This window comes from Cheilinus undulatus, linkage group 13 (assembly GCF_018320785.1).
Source record: "Cheilinus undulatus linkage group 13, ASM1832078v1, whole genome shotgun sequence".
Lineage (NCBI taxonomy): Eukaryota > Metazoa > Chordata > Actinopteri > Labriformes > Labridae > Cheilinus > Cheilinus undulatus.
In genome coordinates, this window is record NC_054877.1 from 15,593,807 (window position 1) to 15,617,677 (window position 23,871).

The window sequence follows — 23,871 nt, forward strand, 5'->3', positions numbered from 1 at the left end:
CAAAGCTTTTGTACAGGTTAAAACATGAATAAGTTTGTGTGCAATTTTGTGGAAAAATTATCCAATATTGGGTGTGTTAAACTTCTTTTGTGTTGCAGTGCTATCAAACAGGTTTGTGTTTTTTAAAATTTATTAGAATTACATTGAAGTTCTTGAACAGAAACAGAGAACAGAGGGGAAAATACGCTCTTTGTATTCTTTGCTATTAGTGCGTGAAGGGGAGACATCACTACAAGAAACAGGGGAAAACCTCTCCTCTGCACAAGACAAGCTGTTGGTGTGGCTCTGTGCTCTGGTTTTAACAAGAACAGCTGTCCAGTTTGGAGTAACCTGCAGCGACATCAAAGCTAACAGCTAATGGTGGAAAACATGGGACAAGCCCACCGCCACGATCGTAAAGCCATGCTGAAACAGACCTGCATGGGCTCAGGAGCACATACAGAAATCATCGTCTGTCAATTCATTTCAGTCTTTCATCCACAAATTCAAGTTAAAGCTGTATCATGCAAAAAGGGGGCCATATGTGAACATCATCTAGGAACTTCTTCAGTCCAAAGCTCATTTAAAATGGACCGAGGCAAAACAGAAAACTGTTTTGATGGCAGATCTATCAAAATCAAAAATTCTTAAAGGAAACCACAGAGGCTACGTTCATCGGACTAAATCTACCATTTCTCCAAGACCTTTGGTCCAGGACTATGAGGCGTAAAAGGTAAATTGGCGGTTGACCCCTCTTACCCCGGACTTTTTGAGGTCCTCCCCTCTAGCAGGAGGCTGAGGTCCATGTGATGTTTATATTGTATTTTATAATTTTACCTTGCTAATATTTCTTTATCTATAGAAAGCTATTGAAGTCTAGCCCCTTAATATACACAGTACACTGCTGTGAAAAAGTATTTGTCCCCTGTCTCGCATATCTCTGCAAAGCGATGCTAAACCACGTCACATCAGCATGGCTTCACAGTAGAAGAGTCCAGGTGCTGAACTGGTCTGCCTGCAGTCCAGACCTTTCACCAGTAGAAAACATTTGGAGCATCATTAAATGAAAAAAAAAACACCTAAAAATACTGAGGACTATTGAGCAGCTAGAAGCCTTTATCAGACAATAATGGGACAACATTCCTCTCCCAAAACTCCAGCAGCTGGTCTCTTCACATCCATGACGTTTACATACTATTGTTGAAAGAAGAGGGGATGCTACACAATGGTCTGCATGGCTCTGTCCCTACATTTTTGAGATGAAACATCTGGAACACCTTGATGTGTTTCACAGAATAAGCCTAACTCTGACTGAGAGAGCCAAGGTTAAAAACTGTAAAATTCCCCTTTAATGGTGGCAGATAGACATGCTGTTAGAGCTGTCAGTTTGTAATGAGGCATGTGTAAGTGCCTGTAAAAGCTATCTGACAACTGAAGGCTGCTCTGCTGTTACACAAACAATGTTTCAGATCGAGATTTCAGAGAAGCTGCACTAATTAAAGAAATGTCAACCTGCAAGACACAGGTTGGCCATAATGGCTATGAAAAGAGGAAATCTGTCTTAGAACAAGCTGTTCATGTTATACACTCACTGTTATAAACCACCTCTCTTCCACATTTTAATACTCAGATGTTTGATCTTCAGCGCATTTTCTTGATCACATCTACATGCCTTTGTTCAGTAGTTACTGCCATTTCATTGGCTGATTGGACATTTGCCTCAAAAGCAGTTAAATATGTGTACCTAATAAAGTGACCAGTGAGTGTATAGTCAATTGTTGTGGTGGTGATGGAGATATTTAGAAAATATACAGTACTGTGCAGAACTTTAAGGCATGTTTGGCCCAAAAGATGAAGCTGAAATAAGGCCAGTAATGGCGAGTGAGCCCACCTGAGGGCACCTGAGGGCGGAAAGGAGGATTGACACAACCCAGGCCGCACTCTGGATGCCCTTGCATAATACCAGGAGCATAGGGAAATAATCTGTTTAAAAAACAACAAAGTCCACACCTTTAGGGCACATTAAGTGGTGGTTGTGGGGAGTAAGGATGGCCTAGGGTGCTGGCAAAGCAGTTAGTAAGGTCGCTACAAGTCCCTGATTCAGCTGTGGTTGTTCCAAGGACCTGAAAACCAGTGGCGGTCTCTGGGCTTATCACTGGGGCAGTAAAGGGCTGAGAAAAGAAATTCCTGCCATTGAGCTTACACACATACAGTATATGTCACAACTGATCCTACTGTTTCTCAGTGTAGTTTTTTTCTAAGGGTTAATAATGAGGGATAGTTTGATTAGACATGGGATGTACTTGAAACCATGGTTTCACTTTGACTTCATCAGCCATGTCATATAATCTATTACCTTTGAGACCCCCTAGAATAATCTCCTTGAAATCTGATAGCTTTTTGGGTAATTCAAACAACTTCTTTGAGCAGAAAGCCTGTCAGTCACTTCCACTGTGTGCTGAAGCTTGTCACAGAGGTGTGAATGCAGACATGGTATGAACTTACTGGTTCTCTGAACATCTGTCTTTATACACTGACCTCTGTCACTTCTTTCTGGTGCAGCACAATGACTGGCTTTGAGCACACAGTCATTTGAAGAGTCCATGGCATCATGCCTCTTTCTGACAACCCACTTTTGTCCATGTGTTGTGGAAAAAGGCATAGTGAGGCCTTGAGAGGTGGGGTGATTTTTCATGCTTTGTTGGTTTAAAAAAGGAAATACAGCAGTGAATAAAGTCCAGTGAATATCAGTTTCTTTTAGTTGAAACCAAGTGAAAACCTGCAGTGTGGAATAACTGTAGTTCTCAAGTATCTACTTCAAGGAAGGCAAAATTAAAATGTCTGATTTGGATGTGAATTTTTATAACTTATTTTTTAGTTTTAGCATCGTAATGTCTATCCATCCATTTTCTACCCCACTTATCCTGTTAGGGGTCACAGGGGGCGGGAGCCTATCCCATCTGTCACTGGGCGAGAGGCGGGGTACACATTGCAGGGCTGACATGTAGAGACCAAAATCCGGCCATGCTCACATTCACACCTAAGGCCAATTTAGAGCCACCAATTAACCTAACGAGCACATTTTTGGTGGCGAACCCACACATGCAGCGGGGTAAACAGGCCAACCTTGCACAGAGAGGCCCTGACTGGGAAGCAAATTAGGAACCTCTTGTTGTGAGGCAACAGTGTTAACCCGTGCACTGCTTTGCAGCCCTATTATTGTAACAGCTTTGTGTAAATGTGTATAGTTGGGGGCATGGCTTATTTGACTGACAGGTAGGGGTGTTTCAGCCAGGGAGTGGGCCTCATTTTAGCCCTGGAGTGTCATGATTCAGACCATCCCGCTTTAACTCACAACCTTTTACTTGAGTTAGTCAATTGTGGCTTAAGTATGTTTATCATAATACCGGTGCAGTTCCTGAGCCAAACATCAAGGTTAAAAACAGTCTCATAATCATGACTATCTCATCATTATAACTTACCATGGGATTATAATTATATTTTACAAATACAGCTTTTACAGAGTTACGTTTTATGTTTACCATTGTACAAGTCTTACCTTCTTGCATCATGTTGTGCCCAATAATCTTTAAGCCGATTGAGTTTTATTTATGCAGCATTGAATCATTACATTAAGGGCACTATTCAAATAGAGCAGGTAGGCCTATAGCACATTTCATTGTACTAACACAGACTGAATCCTACCTGCTCACTTTCATGGCTGTACTTGGCATCTCCCTCACTCTTGCTGGGTGAGGGGCTGCAGCTGCTGCAGGGGTGGTTTATGGCATATTTCACATTCAGTTCTAGTGGTACAATAGATTCTATTTGCACAGAACTTTGTTGCCTATTTATTAGGCAGAGGTGGAAAAAGTATAAGAGTATTGTACTCAAGTAAAAGTACAGTTACTCTTACTCTTATCTTTTTTAAAGTTTACTCAAAGCACCGAGTACTGAGTAGCTACCAAGGAGTCGTACAGTAAAATATGATCTTTCCTTACTGGCAACATCAAGAGGAGAGACCTCCAACCAGGTTGTTCAGGTAAAGTCATACCTCTATGATAGAGTTAAATACAAAGAAAAATCAACACTGTTAATTGAACTCATATAGAGTTAAATATAAGTGTCTACATTGGTACACCTTATATATAGTTAATCTACACTTTCTGAAATATTCTATAATTACACATAGCTGCTAACCTTGCAAAGCAGATATATTCACCCGTTTGCGTGTTTCTCACTGGCAAATCCATCTTGCAAAGCTCCCGTCTGAACTGTTTGGGCCCGGTGAGAAAGTGACAGGACCAATCAGCAATGAGGGGCAGTACTTTCGGGTGCTGCAGAGTTGTGATGTATGCAAGCAGCGAGAATTGGCCAGTACAATTATGGCGGAAGACATTAGCATGGATGCTGCTAAAGCTAAAGTTTTATCAGAACTTGACAACATCTTTTCGTTACAGGAAAAACAAAGAACAGCACTGAGTTGTTTTCTTTTCAAAATGACAAAAATCGTGTACTGACATGTCTATTGTTCGCGTTATGCAGTTCTATATGAAGCCTGTAAAGATGTGACGGACAGGTTCATCCAATCATCCTCCATGTTTTTTTTCTTTTTAAAGGCTCTGCCCTTTCCAAACGCTGTCTATGGAAGGTTAACCAGATGGACGTGTGAAACACATCCATCTGGTGTGTCAGATTACAGAGCTGCAGTAACTCTTAGAAAATCCGAGGCAAAGCAGCTCTCCTCTGGCAAGAACAAAACAGGGAGTCAACCTCATTGCAAGGCTCTGCATACTGATGAATTGTCACCATGCATACCCCAGGGACACCTAAAATCACAGGTGAACTCTAACTCAGTGGATAACTTCATTCATGGTGCAGATATGTTTCACATAAAAAATAAGACCAATCCACCAGAAACATGAGCAAAAGAACCCCAGCAGTCATCAGCTGTTTTGGGATGTGATGTGGAATCATTCACTCTCAGTGTGCTACTGTGTAGTCAAAAGAGGTGGAAAAAGTACAGGAGTATTGTATTCAAGTAAAAGTACAGATACTCTGGTTAAAACTTACTTACATAGAAGTAAAAGTGCTGATTTCAAAATAAACTCAAAAAAAGTATCTCAAAAGTACTTTGAGTAAATGTAATTAGTTACTTTCCACCCTTGATATTGGCTATATAGTACCACACAATTCACTGAATTTAGTCCTAAACTATGGTGGATTACGTTACGTTACGTTGCACATCTGGCACTACAAGCTTACCTTTATCATCTCCACCTGGCACAATTATATTGAGCTGTAAGCTTAAAAAGAGCCGTAAGTTTGCCACATTTTGCTAAATCACTTCTAAAGTTTTCAGTTTTTTAAAGCTGTATTTTTTCAGCGCCAGTCCTTCTTTTATGATCCATCTTTATCTGTTTATTATGGACTTGAGTTTCTGTTAATCAACTGTTTTTAGTGAACAAAGGAATATGTGAATTAAATAAGGTTTATATTTTCAGTCTTACAGACATAAAGAGACCTCACAGACCCAGCTGATTGTCTGAAGGGCACAAAACATTACTGTAGGGAGATGCAGCGAGAGAAAAGGAGTTGTAAGGGGAAACACCACTCAAACAATAAGTATTCGAGGCTATACCTTGAGACTGCAGCCTGTAAAGTCTATTTACTCCCGCTGCACCCCGGCACCCTCCCAGCTGCAAATCCAGCCTGGCCCACTGGGAATACTCATGGTTCTCCAGATTAGCCACTCTTGGCCTGGTTGTAGCTGCTTATGAGGAGGTTAATGGTCCACCTCAGCTCCCCCTCTTTGCATGTTACTACACTGACCAAAAGTAAAATGGAGATAGCACTTCTACGACCAGCAACCTCATTATTCAACTACTAAAGCAATGGGGGTTATCACTAAGACTATGGCCATGTTTTCAACAGTCTGTGGTTGAAAAATTAGGAAAAGATGTCTTTAATATAAATATGCAGCTTGCATGCTTTGCAAGCATCAGCAGAGAAAGTACATGTTTGAATTCAAAATGAAACAATTCAAATGGTGAATGATAAAAACATACTTGGGTTGAATTTGAAGTCAACCGTAGAATAGGTCATCACATCTATGATCTGCCAACATATCCAGCATTCAGTAAAAGCAGCACAGGCAATGTTCGAGGCTGAAATCTTCACTCTGGATTGTGTTTGTGAACACCGCAGGTTTGGATCAGTAGCAGTGCTTACTCCTTTTTCTATCTGGAGCTTTAGATGCGGTGTGTTTGTTGTTGTTCTGCTGCCACCACAAACGTTTCTGACCCTTCTGGGAACCTAAATTTAAAAGCAACTCTTCACTCAGTCCTCCGCTGCTGGGTTTTCAGGAGTTGGACCACAGTTTCAACAATGTATCTACAAAGTTGCTCCTGGGATAACAAAGCAAATATGTACTCTCTTTCCTGTTCAAACAGTGAGCCAGTCTGGTTGTGGTTGTGTAGGAGAGGATGCTGAACTGCTGCCAGCATCTTTGGAAAGACGTCAAGAGCCAAAAATATATATAGTTTGGTTCCTGGCAGAGAGCTTTCACTTTGTCCTGTGTTAAGGTAGACCAGCCAAAACAACAATATTGGATTAAAAAGAACACTAGCTCTGGGTTAAGGGTCCAAAGTACCAGGCGAGTTACTCTTCAGTGCATCACATTAAAGCTCCTACTGTGGGAAACTTTCAGGCTTGTCAGACTTGGACAATGTGGTACATCTAATCCTTTAGTCTTCTGCTGTGGCTGTCTTGTACATGCGTGGGTGGTAAAGCCTGCTTTCTTTTGATCTTCAAACCAGACTTGAGAAAATATTGGACGAAGCCTGAGTGATGTCAGCCTTTTGGTTACAGAAGGGGGCTTTGAGACCAACCCACAGTGACTGCCATATTGAAAACACTATGTATGTCAACCCCTTTGGTTTTCACTTGGAGTTTTTTGCAAACTCCTAGGTGGGCTTTCATGTGTTTTTTTTTTCACTTCCATTTAGCCACTGTGCCATAAAGCCTGGATCATTGGAGGGCTGCAGTGTTGGTCGTCCTTCTAGAACTTTGTCCTATCTCCACACAGGAACTCTGGAGCTCAGTCAGAGTGACCATCGGAGTCTTGGTCACCTCTCTTAATAAAGCCCCTCTCCCTCGATTGCTCCGTTTGGCTGGATGACCAGCTCTTGGAAGAGTCCTGGTTGTGCCAAACATCTTCCATTTGAGCCACCGTGCTCTTGGAAACCTTCAGTGCAGCAGAAGTTCTTGTGGCTTTAACCAGATCTGTGCCTTGAGCTCTGCAGACTGAGTGTAGATTCATGAGAATAAAAATGCCTTGGTGAAGGGATCTAAAAACTTTTTGAATGCACTGAATATAGAATTAACACAAAACGTAAGGAAATTATATTTGGTAGATTATTTCTTTGTTGTAACGATGCTTCTTGGCAATAAGGATCATGCATTTATAGGATGAGCAGCAGAGCTGAGTATGTGGGTTGCACCCATGAAAGATTTGCCAAATCTTCTCTGCCAGTGCCAAGCAGCTTATTCCGCCATTGCCTTTCACTGTCAGGCCCGTTTGCGTTGGTGTCAGCATAGTGCACTGGGACCTGACCATGTGGAGGAATATTGAGTTCATCGATGAGTCCAGATTCTGCCCATGGCAGTCAGATCGTAAGTGTGGAGAAGATGCAGAAAACCTTATGCTGATCAGTGCACCGATAGAGTAACATCTTTTGGTGGAGGCAGACTGACAGTGTGGGGAGACATCTCCCTCACTGGAAAAATGAAGCTTGTCATCATTGGAGGCAATCTCAATGCAGAGATGTCAAGAAAAGATTCTGCAACCAGTGGCAATCCCATATCTCTATGGTCTGGGACTGAACAAGATGACAACGCTCACCCCCACAGAGCGGGGTTTATCAGAGAGTACCTCCAGAATCTGGGAGTAAAGAGGATGGAATGGCTTGCCAGCAGTCCTGACCTCAACCCCATTGAACACTTGTGGGATCAACTGTTTGTGTCGGAGTGACCAACACAACCACATTGGCTGATCTGTGACCAATGCTGGTTGAAGAAGGGGATGCCATCCCACAGCAGTGTGTGACCAGGCTGGTGACCAGCATGAGGAGGAGGTGCCAGGCTGTTGTGGCTGTGTATGGTTCTTCCACATGCTTCTGAGGCTCCTGTTTGTTAAATGAATAAACTGTTTCATTGACAAAAGGTCTTGTTTCTTCAGACTTCAACCATCTAGTCCACCAAACAAGAGTCAAAAGCAAAATGGGCTGTTTGGCTCTGGCAGAGAAGATCTGGCAAATACTCCATGGGTCCAACCCACATACTCAGCTCTGCTGCTCATCCTACAAATGTACATTCCTTACAAATGTGGCACCATTTAAAAGGCAAATAATCATGCTTTTCAGTGGTATAAGATTTATTGCCAAGAAGCATTGTTACAACAAAGAAATAATCTACCAAACACAGGCTTCCTTACTTGTGCAAGGTTTATGAAACAAGAGTAGCCACTTACAAAAATAAATATAGACATTTCCATAAAAAAATTCTCCATATTGTACCTTAACGTAATACTAATACATTTAATGACATATCCTTAGATAGAGGACAGAAACATGAAGTGTTTTGTTGGAGAAAATGGGACAGAGAGAAAGAAGCTATAATATATTTTTAGCAAATGTGCACTTTATCTCAGATCTGTGTGTTTCGTAATGTTCGACCACATCCCCTCACAGCCTTTTCCTGACCAAACGTATCTTTGTCACTCCGTGTCTATCGCTGCAAACCTGACAGATAAAAACATTTGCCTTGAACCTCAAAAGAGATGACAGCTGCTGCCACCCTAACACATCCAGCTAAAAACTGGTACAGTGCGCTCACAATACAATATCAGAGCTGGCTTTGTGCTGCAAGGACAAATAACTGTCATCCACACTATAGCCGAAGTCCCAGGTCCACACAGCGAAACCAAAGTCACCACTCTACCATCAGGTTGTCTGACACATTGAACCTTAAATCAAACATTTTCAGAAGGGTTTATAAATAGCAGCACTTCCACTGCAGCTCAACCTTTGTCATTTCTCCTGTTGTGTGGCCGACGTGCTTAATTTATAAGATTAATGAATGCATTTGACGGGCTAATGCAAGCCCATCAAGGAAATAAGATTAGGGGAGTGTAAGTGTCTAACGCAGTGAGTGACATGCAACAAGATTTCCTCGCTGATATCCACAGAGAGGCGAGGCAGCGTTAGAAAATACCAGGAAAAAACACACAGATAGAGCACGCATACGCATGGGGAGATACTCATACAGAGCGTGTATTTTTAGATTATTACTGAGGCAAATGCAGACTTCTACCTTTTTCTATTTACTATTTTATAATGAAGGAGGAGGATGCATTCATTGGAAGGATTAAGAAGACTCTGTCTGCGCCATCTGATACATATAAAATGACTAACAGCCTAATGGAAAACATGAGCTTGTAGTAATCCTCATGAATGCAGCAAATCCAAAACAGCAGACAATGCTTCATAAAGTATGGACTGTATGGAGACAGACGTAGGCAATGTAATGCCTCCTATTGGTTCTCAAACCACTGTACAGGGATGGTTTGTTATTTTTGAACTGAGGCTGTATGAAGTATTCTCCTGTGGTTCTGACCACAGGAGATGCCAGTCAGCATGGACACTTTATTGAGAAACCAGTGGGAGTGCCAGCACAGAGACTGGGCTTTAAATTGCTGCAAATAGGGCCAGTTTACAATGAATTTAGCAAGTTTAAAGAAAAACTGGCCTGAAATCCAATCATGATGCATTATGTCTATTGTTGATGAGGAAAAACTGAGCCAGAACAACAAAGTCCATGGCCATTGCTGTGCTGTGTCTGACTGGATAATCTCTCTGTTCATCTGTTGCTTCAAATGATCTCCCACTGACCTGCAGTGATATCCACATTCACAATGTAACTATTACTCTTTCAGGCTCAATTCAAGGGAGTTGTGCACTGAAGATCTAGTTTTCACTTAGCCCCAATGTGCTGGGACAGTGATGTTTCAATCAGACCTGATGCCACAGGTGTATACAATCAAGCACCAAGTCATGCAGTCTCCATTTGAAACATTTGTTATGCTACATGCGTCGTTCTGGAGAGCTCAGTGACTTCAAGCGTGGTACTGTGATGATGTCATCTTTGCAAGAGATGAAATATCATCCCTGCTGGATATTTCACAGTCAACTGTAAGTGATATCAGAAAGTGGAAGCATTTAGGAACAACAGCAACTCAGCCACAGAGTGAAAGACCATGTAAATCACAGTAAAATCACATCTCCAATGAAGAGCCTTCTTAATGCTTTAGCATATCATATAAGTCATTTAGGGCAATGCTATCCTTCCAACTCTGTGGCGACAGTTTGGGGAAGCCCCCTTTCTTTTTTCAGATTATTTTTTGGGGCTTTTGCCTTTATTTGGATAGGACAGCTGAAAAGAGACAGGAGTTAAGAGGGTGAAGAGTGGGGGAAGACATGCACCAGACAGTGTAGTGACTGGGAATGGATCCTGTGAATCAATCCTGTGACCAGTGTGTAGAGGACTACAGCCTCTTTATATGGGAGCCTGCTCTACCCACTGAGCTAAACCTACACCCTGAAAGCCCTTCTCTATGCCAACACGGCTGTGCCCCAGTGCACTAAACAAAGACTATAAATGGTAAATGGACTCAAAGCACTTTTACACCACAGAATTGGCCATCAGTATAAGCTAATCCCATTCACACCCATCCATTTACATGCCACCAATGAAGCAGGACACATCGACATGTGATTGCAGGAGTATACTATTAGGACATGGTTTGATGAAGAATTTGACTGGCCTGCACAGAGCCCAGAGCCCAACCCCATCAAGCATCTTTGGAATGTAATAGAACAGAGATTGTGAGCCAGGCCTTGTTTAGTGTTTGCATGTTTTGTCTGAGTCTTACCTATGACCAGAATGACTTTGGGCCTCGGTCTGGACGGGTCAAACACCTCATACTCCTCTATGAGCTCCGCGGTCTCTGACAGGTCGGAATCGCTCTCAATGGAAAACTGGCTGATGGGAGGGAGGCGGTCGTAGCGTCTGTAGGGAAAGTTGGGACTGTCTGGCAACACTGGAACAAACAGACACGCAAAGATGAGACACATTTTATCTGAGTGAATGAATCCATCTTTTCATGTTTGATCAGTATGTAAGACAAATTAAGGTTTGATTTTGTACTTTGAATTACAAACCCTACAAGCCCCATTTCAGAGGAAAATACAACATGCAACAACACAACGCTGCATGTGTTGTTACAATCAAACACTGAGTTTGATGTAAATGAGCTTCTGCTGGAAATTAGACTGCAGTCTCCTGTTATCAAAGCAATGATTATAACATTTACCAAGAGATACAAATCACTAAAGCATGGTCCAAGGAAGCAGAGCTGCTTTTATTTAATGAACCAAATTTAATGCTGAGATTGTTTTCATCATTGTGGTTTAACTGAATCCAAAGAAAACAGAGAAATAATTTTGTGATAAAGATGTGAAAACACACAAATTGCTCTTGCTGAGATGACACATTTCAGCAAACACAGAAACGACTGTAAATTAAAGCTAATGCTGCCGTTGCCCGGGTCTAGATGTTTACTTTCCTTCTGAAACAGTCAATCAAGCCATGATGAGGAACACTCATAAACAAGAGCAACATTTCATCCCAACATATAATTTAAAACATGACAGATTTGAGCTTCAGCCGTCGGCCGGGAGATGACTCGCATGATAAAAGAATCTATCACTGATGAGGCTGCAGCTCCTGGCAGATTGATGCTGCAGCTGCTGAGCTTTAAGGCATCCTTACAAACACATGAAGAGAAGTGGAATAAACTTTAGACTTCCAGTCATAGTTTTAACCAAAAGCTGCTGCAGAAGAAAGAGAGAGAGAAAGAGAGCACTGGCTGAATCGATATGTGTGGGTACCAAAATGTTGCCAGAATATTTATACAGTTTAGACAGTGTGAGCTTAAAATTTTTCTGAGTTGTGAATTTGTGTTCAGTCCACCCTCAACACCTCCTGAAGATCCTTCTTCTCGAAAACCTCCTCCTCACTAGTGCATTGTTCATTGTTTTGAGTGATGCGTCTGTAAGCTTTAAAATGCAAAACTCATGCACATTGGTTTATTCTATTCTCATGGGTGTGTCTGTGCCTTGCTCCATCGAACAAAGAAACGACTGATTTCATGATGCAAAAAAATATAATAAAAAGGGGAATGTCATTAGCATACATGAGCCAAAGTTGACTTTCCTCTGCTGCCTACATCATGCAAAGTAAAACCACAGCTGGAAACTAACAGATAACCACAACGGATGTGAATGATTAACTGCATGTGATCATCAGAGGTGGATTAGCTTATGTAGCTGAATGCAGCACTAGAGGTGGCTAGAATTTACTCTTGACTTAGCCTTTCTTTGAATTTTCAGGATTTTAGTCAGACTATGTTGACTATGCTTATACTAAAAAATAGCCGTTTTTACACAGAGATTCCGCAATAAAGGTGAAAAGTAGTGCCCGTCTCTGTTCCACAATGAGCAATTCACACAAAGATGTAACAGAGCCGTGCGCGCCCAAGCTTACACACAAACCCCAGCGTCCCATAATCAGATGGCAGCTGCTGCCCGAGCAAACCATCTCCAAAGAAAAATAAAAACATAAAAAAGAAGAAAATTGACAACACAAAAGAAAAAAATGGACAAAAGAAAAACAATCAAATTGACCACAAAAAGGAAATAAATGGACAACAAACAAAATCAAAGTGACAACTAAAATAAATGAAATAAATGGACAGGGAAGGAAAAATAAATGGACAACAATAAGAATCAAATTAACTTCAAAAAGGAAATAAATGGACAACAAAAAGAATTGAACTGACTGCAAAAATGAATAAATGGACAGCAAAAAAAAAAAAAAAAAAAAGAACAGCAAAAAGAATTAAATGTACTACAAAAAGGAAATAAATGGACAGCGAAAAGGAAAACAAATGGACCACAAACACAATCAAACTGACTGTAAAAGGAAAACACTGACAACAAGAAAGAAATAAATGGACAGGGAAGAATCCAACTGACTATATAAAGGAAAGAAACTGAAAACAAAAAGAATGACATTTGCTAAATAATGGAAGGAAATTGATAACCAAAAGAATCAAATTGACTACACAGGAAATAATTGGAAGACAAAAAAGCAAACAAATTGATTACATAAAAATAGTCAAATTCGCTACGAAAAGAAAACAAATGGACAACAAAAACAGAAATAAATGTACAACAAAAAAGGGAGACCAATTGACAATAAATAGAAAACACTTGGACTACAAAAAAACGGAAGAAATGAACTATAAAATAATCACACTGACCACACAAAGGAAATCAATGAACAAAAACAATCAAATCCATTACAAAGGGAAACAAATGGACAACTAAAACTGAATTAATCTCACAACAATACGGAGAAAACTGACCTTCTAAGAAACTAATTGACCCAAGAACAAACAATGTTATTTAAAAACAAATGGATTTCTAAACAAATTACCACAAAAAGAAACAAAACGATTAGGCTAAAAAAGAAACAACTGAACTTCAGACAGAAAACATGACATTAAAGGACTGCAATTAGAAACAAAAATGACTTTAAAAGTAACAAAGAGACTTAAAAACAAAATATTGCAAAAATAAACAAAATGAGTTAAAAAGAAACAAAATAACAACAAAAACCAAATTCTGACAATGAAAAAAGAACAAAGAGCTTTAAAAATTGATTTAAAAAACAAACAAATAAACAACAACAACAAAAAAATTGACGCTAAAAGAAACAATGGACAACGGACTACTAAAAGAAACAAAATAACTTAAAAGAGACAACGTTAAAAATAAAGCTGAACAAATTGCAAAATAAACAAAATCATCAATAAATAAACAGACCACAAAGAGACATAAATTTACATCAAAAGAGAAAGAAACACCAGAGACCTATGATGAAACCAAAACCTCTCTCTCTTTTCAAATCACTAAACCCCAAAATCCCCAACAGCAGTTAAGAGTACCTTAGGCACATGAACTAGAGGTGGATGATTCTAGGGCTAATGAGAAATTTTTATGTGTTCCACCTTTTTTTTTAGATTTCTCTGACATATAAAGATGTTGAAAGACCATTAAGCAAATCTTATGAGATAGAATGGTGCACTCTCTGTTGCTGATGAAGTACTATCTTTTTTCTGACAACACTATCTCTCTATCTCTTTTGTGTGTGTGATAACCCCGGCATAACCTTTCACTTTTGTTCACAGGTACGCCATTTGTTCTGATATCAATAGGAGCATATTAGTTTTCTCACAGCCACTCTTATGGGAAAAAAGTTATAAAAGTCTTTTGAAATAGAAGCAAATATAGCCAACTGTTGCTTAACAAGCAAAACCCCTGAGATCAGAAGTGAAGCTATGATTTTACCTAACAAAGCATGACAACACAGCCTAAATTACTTCAAACAACTTAGTATCATCAGATATGATTGATAATGATTTTGGATATTGTAATAATCAAATAACATGGATTAATACCACTTTTTTCAAGAGCACAAAAATTATTTTTCAGTATTTTTACTGAGTTAATTCAACCAGCTTGCAGCAGGGACAGCATAGTGCAGACTGGCAACAACACAGGCTGCACTGCTCAAGGGGCGCCAGCAGAGGGTGCTCATGTAACAAGTAGGCGCCCAGTGGAAACCCATAACTACAAATTATAAGCACAAATAACACAACTAAAGTAGTAAATAAGAGGCAGTGATGGCAATCTGTGCATTGGACTGTGTTTGTGAGCATTTGTAGCAGCAGCAGTAGTAGTTACTTTTCCACATCGTTTCTGGTGTTTTGGATGTGGTGTGTTTGTAGCTGTTCTGGCGTCTCAGCAAACATTTCTGATTCTTTTGGGGAAACTAAATCAACCATAGAGTAGTGATGCAAACATCAGTGACTCACACTCTTCCCTATTCATCATACTCTAAAAGATCTTCAACTTTTTTCAAACAGTTTTTTTCTACAATGTTTCTCGAGTGCAGCTCTTTGGAGAGCAGTACAAATATCGACTGTCTTTCCTGTTCAAACAGTGAGCCAGTCTGGTCGTGGTTGTGTAGGAGAGGAAGCTGAACTGCTGCCAGCATCTTTGGAAAGAAGTCAAGAGCCAAAAAAATATATATTCTGGCTCGTAGCAGAGAATTTTTCTCCACTCTTGATTAAATTACTCAGACATAATGAGATAAAACAGTCCTACTTCCACTTCTGTGATTTGAGTCCACAGAGCCAAGCTAGTTATATGATCCACCAGGAATATTCAGACCGTTAGACCTGCTTCTGGGCCACAGTCATATTAAATGTATTGATTAATCTACAGAATTATTTACTTCTTTATCATGCCCACCTTCACTCTGCAAATGTACTTTGAATGCATTATTCTCAGGAGCCTTATAACCTTGTTCTACTTTGCTGTCTAAAGCTCGTTTGTGCCCATTTGTGGCTTTATTGATCTGTTTTATACTGTTATCACTGTGTTGTTTCAATGAAAAGACAGTAAAGTATCATATTCATGCTTGGAATTTCTCTTAAATGGATGAATACAACCATCAAATACTGATACATGTTAGATACTGACTATAAAAGTCTAAATGCACGCCCACTTCTGCACCCTGCCATCTGGGGGTTGCGTGGTTGGACTAATATATTTTTCTTTAAACTGTATGTTGTGTGTAAAGCACTTTGTGCTACATTGCATTGTATGAAAAGTGCTATATAAATAAAGATTGATTGATCTTATGTTGGGAGCTTGACACTTCTCTTGTTTGATGGCTGAAAAAATGGAGATATTCCACCAACATAAAGGTGCTGTGTCTGCAGTTATTACAGTTACTAGCAATAATTACAAAGTTATTTTTCCTTGCAAAATAAGGATAATAATGTTTATCATAAAACTGTCTAATTTTGCCTCAGGAATTTAAATATTGAGTTAAGTCTTATCCACAAGGTGGGTCATAAGTCTAATGATCCTTATTTATTACTCTGTAACAAGTAAGGTTGTCAAACTTTTCAGTACTTTCATACTTCATGATACAATCTGTTTTAAAGCAACACTGACTTTGATATTTAGATGATCAATAGTATGAAGAGGTACAAAAACTTTGTTGAATCAAAGATTTTAGTTCCTGCTTAAATTGTAAAAATACACTGACAACTTCGCAAAAACTTTGCCAAAGGATATCTGCAATTCTGAAAGTGTTCTTCTGCTAATTCTGCTTATTGACAACATGAATTTACAAAACTTTGGGCACCAAGGGCATCTCTGTTTGTTCTACTGGGAGATATCCATCCCGGCTGATTTCTACATAGTGCATAATCGTATCGTATTTATCATACCGTATGTTCCTATCATCTTGTCTCGGCTCATTTTATCTTGTCTCGAATCATATCGTATTGAATTGAATTGTATCATTTTTACCTTCTTGTCTCAACTCAACTCAGCTCGAATCGTCTCATATCGTATCTTATCATATTGTATAATTCCTGTTGTGTTGTCTCATCTTGACTCACCTCGTCTCATATTGTATCGATCCTATCATCTTGTCTTATCTCGTCTCATCTCATCTTGTATCGTACTGTTTGGAGTAGAATTGGATCGGCTGGTTTGGTCTGGCCTGGTCTTGTCTGGTCTCATCATATCATCATCTCTTGTCTCTTGTATTGTGTTGTATCGTTCCTACCATCTTGTCTCATCTTGTCTCATATTGTATCTTGTCATATCATATCGTACTATATCATATTGTATCCTCTCGTCTCATCATATCATTTCATCTCATATTACATTTTTCCTATCGTCTCAACTCATCTAGTTTTATTTTGTCTTGTACTGTGTCATATCGTTCCTATCATCTTGTCTTGACTCATCTTGTCCCATATCATACCATGTCATACCACATCGTGTAGTATAGTATACAGTATTGTTTTGTCTCATCGTATTGTCTTGTCTCATATTAAATCATTCCTATTGCCTTGTCTAATATCATCTTGGCTCTTCTCTTCTTGTATCATATTGTATTGTATCTGGTCTTGTCTTGTCTGATCTTATCATTATCATCTTGTCTTGTCTTGTATCGTATTGCGTTGTGTCATATCATTCTTATCATCTTGTCTTGTCTCATTTTGACTCAACTTGTTTCACTTTGTCACATCTTGTATCGTAACGTATTGTATTTTGTTGTAGCATTCCTATCGTTTTGTGTATCTCGTTTTATCTTGACTCATCTTGTATTCTCTCGTTTCATATTGTATCATATCATCCCATCTTGACTCATCCCATCTTGTCCCATATTGTTTTGTCTCTTGTTCCATGCTCTTATCTCGTCTCAACTCCTCTTGTATAGTAATATGTTACATCATTCCAATTGTCTTGTCCGTCTTGTCTTGTCTCAACCCCTATGGTATCGTATCATTACTATAATCTCGTCTAGACTTGACTTTTCTTGTCTCTTATCGTATCGTAATGTATTATTCCAATCATCTCGTCTAGACTCAACTTTTCTTGTCTTGTGATGTATCTTATCATATTGCTTAGAAACTGAGTTGCACATAAACATATGGTTAATTGAAGTATTTGCTCTTTTTTCTCCCTCCTGTGTGTAACTGTGTGCCATATTCTCTGTCTCTCACTCATACTACACTCTTTCAATGTGTTTTTTGGAGTGGTGCAGGCTTGCAGTGCCACTTTTTATCAGCTTTTCTCCTCCATTATGTCAAAAACTTTCATTTCACGAAAACTGTTTGGCAAATAAACAACTCAGAGAGTATTTTTTATTGGAAAGAAGAAAGGGGACCATGGCAGGGCAGTGCATCTCTTGTCTGAATATGTGCATTGGGTCTGCCCTTAAGGAAGTTTTCTGAAACTATTACAAGAAAATCCCTCAAAATACTTCTTCGTCTGACAGGATGCCTTTGGCTCCCCTTTGTCTCAACCCAGTCTGAGCCCACAGGAAGGAACAGGGCACATGCTTGGGCAGTAAGTCTAAATTCTATCATATCCAAGTTTCAAAGTGCAGTGTTGTGACAGCCCTTGAACTTAATGCCCCTGAGTCCAGCTCCTGTTTTTGGGACTTCAAATGTGTTAAAAATATTTTGCAGTGAAGGTAGCAGAGGAAATTTAGTTTTTTTAATTAGATGGTTTTCTCATTTCAAGAAACTTAATGATCTCTTTCTTTAGCGTATGGCTTATATTAAGTGTAATGAGATATGTGGAGCGGAAATCAGGCAAAACATTTGCTAAGATTTGAGTTTTTTTTTCAATGTAGAACATGACATTTCTGAACAAATAATCAGCATCAGACAAGTTGTAGATAAATTCCCATGGCTTATAAAAAACCCACTGGTCTGATTGTTGCAGGTTTTATGTGTCTGATCTGTAGCGTGCTCTGCTCACCATTTCTGAAGAGAGACCTGCGTGACTGGCCACCATTGAGAGGAGGAAGCGACTTCTTCTCCTGCCCCACAAATGTATCCCACCGCACCTTGTCAGGTCCTCCCAGCTCACTGACTTTCTTCAGACAGCCCTCCAGGTACTCGATAGGGTCATCAGGGCGGTAGTACATCAGACCCGTCAGCAGGCTCTGTAGAAAAACACGGGAGGAATGAATAATAATAATTATTATTATGATAAGTTTATTGATATAGCACCTTTCAAGAACATCAAAGTCACAAAGTGCTTTACAAAGTGATAAAGGAAAACACAGGCAATGATGCAAAGGTACAATAAAAGAATACACAGCACAACACAACAAATTAAGTAAAGGCCAGACCAAACAAGTACGTCTTAAGTTGCTTTTTTAAATGAATCAACAGTGTCTACTGATCTTAAGCCCAATGGAAGTGAGTTCCAAAGAGCTGGACCAATGACCTCAAAAGCACAGTCTCCTTTAGTTTTCAGTCTGGAGTCTGCTCAAGAAGGATGGAGATGTTTCCCAGCATGTTTTTGCTGTGATGTTCCGTGGTTGTGAACAGCCTGGCTTAATGAGGGGAAGTTTTGAAGCGCAGATCTGGTTGCCTTGGCTCGGTTCCACCGGGGGAACAAAACATCTAATTTTTACGGAAAATAAACACAACCCAGGCGACCTCCAGTTATCAAGTAGGAAAGCTGACCACAGTGATGACTACGAGAGGGAAATGGATGCCAAAACACAAGTCAAGTGCATTTCTATGTGACATTCAGTGGTGTCAAAAGTATTCACATTCTTTACTCAAGTAGAAGTATAGATACTAGGGTTTAAAAAGACTTCTGTAGAAGCTTAAGTATCAACTCAAGCTTTTTACTCAAGTAAAAGTGTAAAAGTACTGGTTTCAAAACTACTTAAAGTATAAAAGTAAAAGTAATTTAAGGAGGAAAAAATGCCATTAATGATTAAAGCTTATACACGCCACAGGGGCCTATAGTGCACCACCTCACCTCCCCAAAAAACATTTTTCTAAAGGCCATAATGACTATAATGTTATATTAAAATGTTAATGTTGAAAAATTTGGGATGCACCTGTTTCAGCCGCATTTATGCCCATTGAAAATTAACACATTTTAGTACAATGCAAATACGTTCAAGAATCATATATGTGTACTACCAACCTCCTCGCTGGTGCTTGGTTGGGACATTTCGCGCGAGTTCTCTTGAGTCTCTGCTACAGGCATCTTCGTACTAGGCTACATACGTCTGCTATTTCCTTGCTGGAGTGTGACGTGATTTGTGTCATGTGCGCAGGCGCGATGAATCACGTACAGACCAAACCTGGGTTTCGGAATGATATTATGCTTGTACTTCTCGTCCAACCACAATCAAATTCACTCTATCCCGATGGCGCGAAGTTTTTTTACTTAGTTACTTGACACCTCTGGTGACATTTCTTCCTCCTGAATATTTCAGAACAATAGGGCCCCAAGAGACTCCTTGTTTTATCTCCACCTTCATACTTAGAGCCCCTCCAACAGCAAACACAAAGCTTCTCCCAACTGAAAACAATCTCATGTGCTAATTCAGCTGATTGATTATGAATACACTGAAGCAATTGTGAGCAGCAGCCTTACTCTGCACTTCTGGTAATGGTGTGTCACCTCAGCACTCACTGTAATTTCATCAGGCAGTAAATAAACAAACAATCATTGCTAGCATACATTAGCTGCACAACAACTGGGGATAGAGTCTAATTAAGTGAATGGGCTAATTTACTAATCCCCGCAGGAGAATCATAATATTTTATTATTTTATTCCTCATAGTTCTGTCTACGCAGCTTAACAGAGAGAGTTTATGATGGCTTTATTATAGCAGGACTGAAGCTTAATTATAACATACCCGTGGGGACTATGTGGATAAATAGTATTTTTAAAGAGGTCTTGTCATAATTCACACTTTAAAGAGGCATAAACCATTTCATCAAGTGAAAAACTGACATCGGAAAGATATCAATTCACTCAAAAGAGAAGAAACTGACCTTAAAGGAACATAAATCTATTTTAATTATAAACAGATTGATTCAAAATAGCAATAAACAGGGGAGCACGTGGCCTAGTGGTTAAAGGCGCTCCCCATGTATGCAGGCAGCCCAGGTTTGAATCCGGCCGGAGGCCCTCTACTGCATGTCTCTCCCCCACTCTTGACCCTAATTCCGACTCTATCCACTGTCCTCCTCTGTCTAATAAAGGCACAAAAATGCCCAAAAATAAACCTTGAAAAAAAAAAAAAAGCAATGAACGGACTGTAAAGAGCAACAAAATTACTACAAAAAAAGACAAATACACTGTGAAGTGCCAAATTGATCTTAAACAGATATCAATCTATCACCAAAATAAAAAAAATTACTACAAAAGAAATTGTTCCACTTCAAAGAGACAATAATTGACCCATAAGAGACATAAATCCACCACCAAAGAAAACAAAAATACTTTAAATGAACAATTTAACTTCAAAGAGACAAAAGCTGACCCAAAAGAGACATGAAGCTACTTTAATTAAGAACAAATTGAAAAAGACGGAGTTGATGGACCAAAAATAAACACATTGACTACAAAGAGAGAAAGATATACTTTGAAGTGAAATTTTACCGAGAAGAGATATGAATCCCCACCCAACATAAACAAAATCACCACAAAACTGACAATTTTTCTTAAGAAACTGAAGCTAACTTTAAAGACACATAAGTTCACCACTACCAGAAAAAAACACACAAAAGAACTTAGTGACTAAGAAATAAGTAAAATGCAAATAAATTCATATAAATTGACAAGCAAATTTAAACCAAATGACAAAGTTCACTAATAAGACGTACAAGTCAGCAATTTAAAGTAGCAAAATTACTTAAAAACAAGCAAACTTACTTCAAAGAAACAGCGTTGACAACAAATCAACTCTAAAGTGAACTTTACTACTACAAAAAGAAACCAGTTTACTTAAAATGACAACGTTTGAGTTCAAACAGCCATAAATGCACCACCAAAATAAAAGAAATAACTACAAAAGATACCTTTTACTTTAAAGCCACAAAGATGAGTTTAAATAACAACCAAGTTAACAAGAATTTTAAATAGAAGGAAAAAAAAACAATCAGTCACAGTCACAGACATGGCTATAAATCACCACCAAAAAACAAAATTACTACCAAAATAATTCACATACTTCAAGGAAACAAATCACTCCTAAAATGAGAAAAACAAAGATGCATAGTCGACTATAAATCACCAACAAAATAAACACAACTACTACAGAAAAAAAAAACAAATAGACTTCAAAGATGCATAGTTGATTGTTAGTCACCAACAAAAGGAAAAAAAATACAGAAAGAAACAAATAGACTTCAAAGAGACAGAGTTGATTGTTAGTCACCAACAAAAGGAAAAAAAATACAGAAAGAAACAGATACACTTCAAAGAGACAGAGTTGATTGTTAATCACCAACAAAAGAAAAAAAACTACTACAGAAAAAACAAATAGACTTCAAAGATGCATAGTTGACTACAAATCACCAACAAAATCAATAAAACTACTATAGAAAGAAACAGACTTCAAAGAGATATAGCTGACTATAAATCTCCAACAAGATAAACAAAACTATAACAGAAAGAAACAAATAGACACAAACGAGACATAGTTGACTATGAATCACCATCAAAATAAACAAAACTACCACAGAAAGAAACAGATACACTTCAAAGAGACATAGTTGACTATAAATCACCAACAAAATAAACAAAACTACCTACTAAGAGCGAGGTCGACTATAAATCCATCAGTTAACTTGAAAGAGACTCAAGTCTATCATGTGCAAGAAAAGAAAGTGATTTGTTTCACGGGTCAAAAGTTCACTCAACAGAGCTTTTCTGTAAATGTTCTTCCAAAAATAATGCCTACAAGAAGTTAAAAAATGACAACATGACACAAACTCTCAACAATTCAAACTGTGGCAACTATTTACAACAGTAAAGTGTTTCCCTCTCAACAAAGTCATTTTTGTTTCTCGTCATTTGATTATATTTTATTTGTAATATCTACATTTAACTTCAAAATAAGATAAATCTTTCTGTAGTTAATATTTATACTTTTCATATTAACATGAAGCCTCTCCAGCTGCGTCTCATTCTACTGTGGGCTGCCTCACTCCAATTTACCTACAAGGAAATAACTGAAAGAAAATGAGGATGGCTGTTTCGTGTCACTGCAGCCTCTGTAATTATGATTAAGATTTAAAATGGGTCTAAAATCATTCATCAGACGCTCCATTCCTGTCGTTGTCCTCTGAGAGACGCGCCTCCATCAACCACAATAAGGTGAATTTCAATTACAAAGACTCCTCTACCATGACCCTTCCACGCATATTTCTTCGGTGAATTTCTGTGTAAAAGAACACACTGTGAAATCGTCTCCATCACCTCTAATCCCTATGAAGCGCATCTCTCACCTCAAACAGTTGAGGTATCTCCCGCCGCGCGAGATACTCCTTGGCATCGTTGGTATTCATCTCCAGCCGGATTTCCTCTGAAATCACAACTTGTCCGGAGCGCGTGAGTGTGTCTCTCCTTCAGGTGTCTCAGTGCCGTAAGGTAGTCTGATAATCTTTGGTTAACGACAGAAGGCTCCACTCAGTTCTCCTCTCAGCGCATTTTTGCCTCCTGTGTGGACTTTACAACTGAATTCCTGCAGGCGATGCCACCGCGCCACCCTCCTCCTCCTCGGTGATGCGGATGCGTGGCTCGTCCGTCTTTCCTCCGCTCCTAGCACGCACTGTGTGTGTTAGTGTCTGTGTGTGTGGCGATGTTGGCACATCGGAGGGAGCGCTGATGTGCCAAAAGACGCACGAACCGCCTCTGCTCCACGTTTTTCACTGGTTTACAGGCAGCCTGTGGTCATTGATGTAATCTTTGATAACGCACAGGCCTGCAGCAGTTTATCTGTTCTAATGCTCCGTAGGTGCTTGTAAGGTTAATTTGAGTTATAGCGCATTTACGCATATGTAGGTCATTTGACCCTTGAATACAACATCATTACGCAAGGCTTTTCTGAGGTCTTAACAGCTAGTGGCCACGCTGTGTATTTTTGTCCTTTTTAAGATCACCCTCTCGGCATAAATTAAATCTTAATAATTAAATTAAAACATAACCCTGGCATCTCTTGACCATCGACTTTCAGTACAGCTTTTAAAGTCATTACAGTGATTTTAAAAAAGAAGCTTTTGGGTGGTGGTGAGGACATTTAAATTTTGACATATTGTAGTTTTTCATCCATATTCAAGTGCTTTACTT

At 39.2% G+C, this 23,871-nt stretch overlaps 1 protein-coding gene across 1 annotated transcript in view; it reads right to left on the minus strand.

Annotated features, from left to right (window-relative positions):
* Positions 1-23,356, minus strand: part of ak5 (adenylate kinase 5) — a 140,431-nt gene extending 117,075 nt beyond the window's left edge. Inside the window, exons 1-3 of the mRNA XM_041803723.1 lie at positions 23,031-23,356; positions 18,519-18,705; positions 10,970-11,137 (exon numbers count right to left, since the gene is read on the minus strand). Coding sequence (XP_041659657.1) covers positions 10,970-11,137; positions 18,519-18,705; positions 23,031-23,090 — 415 coding nt within the window. The 5' untranslated portion in view covers positions 23,091-23,356. The remainder of the gene's footprint in view (positions 1-10,969; positions 11,138-18,518; positions 18,706-23,030) is intronic.
* Positions 23,357-23,871: the final 515 nt, after the last annotated feature.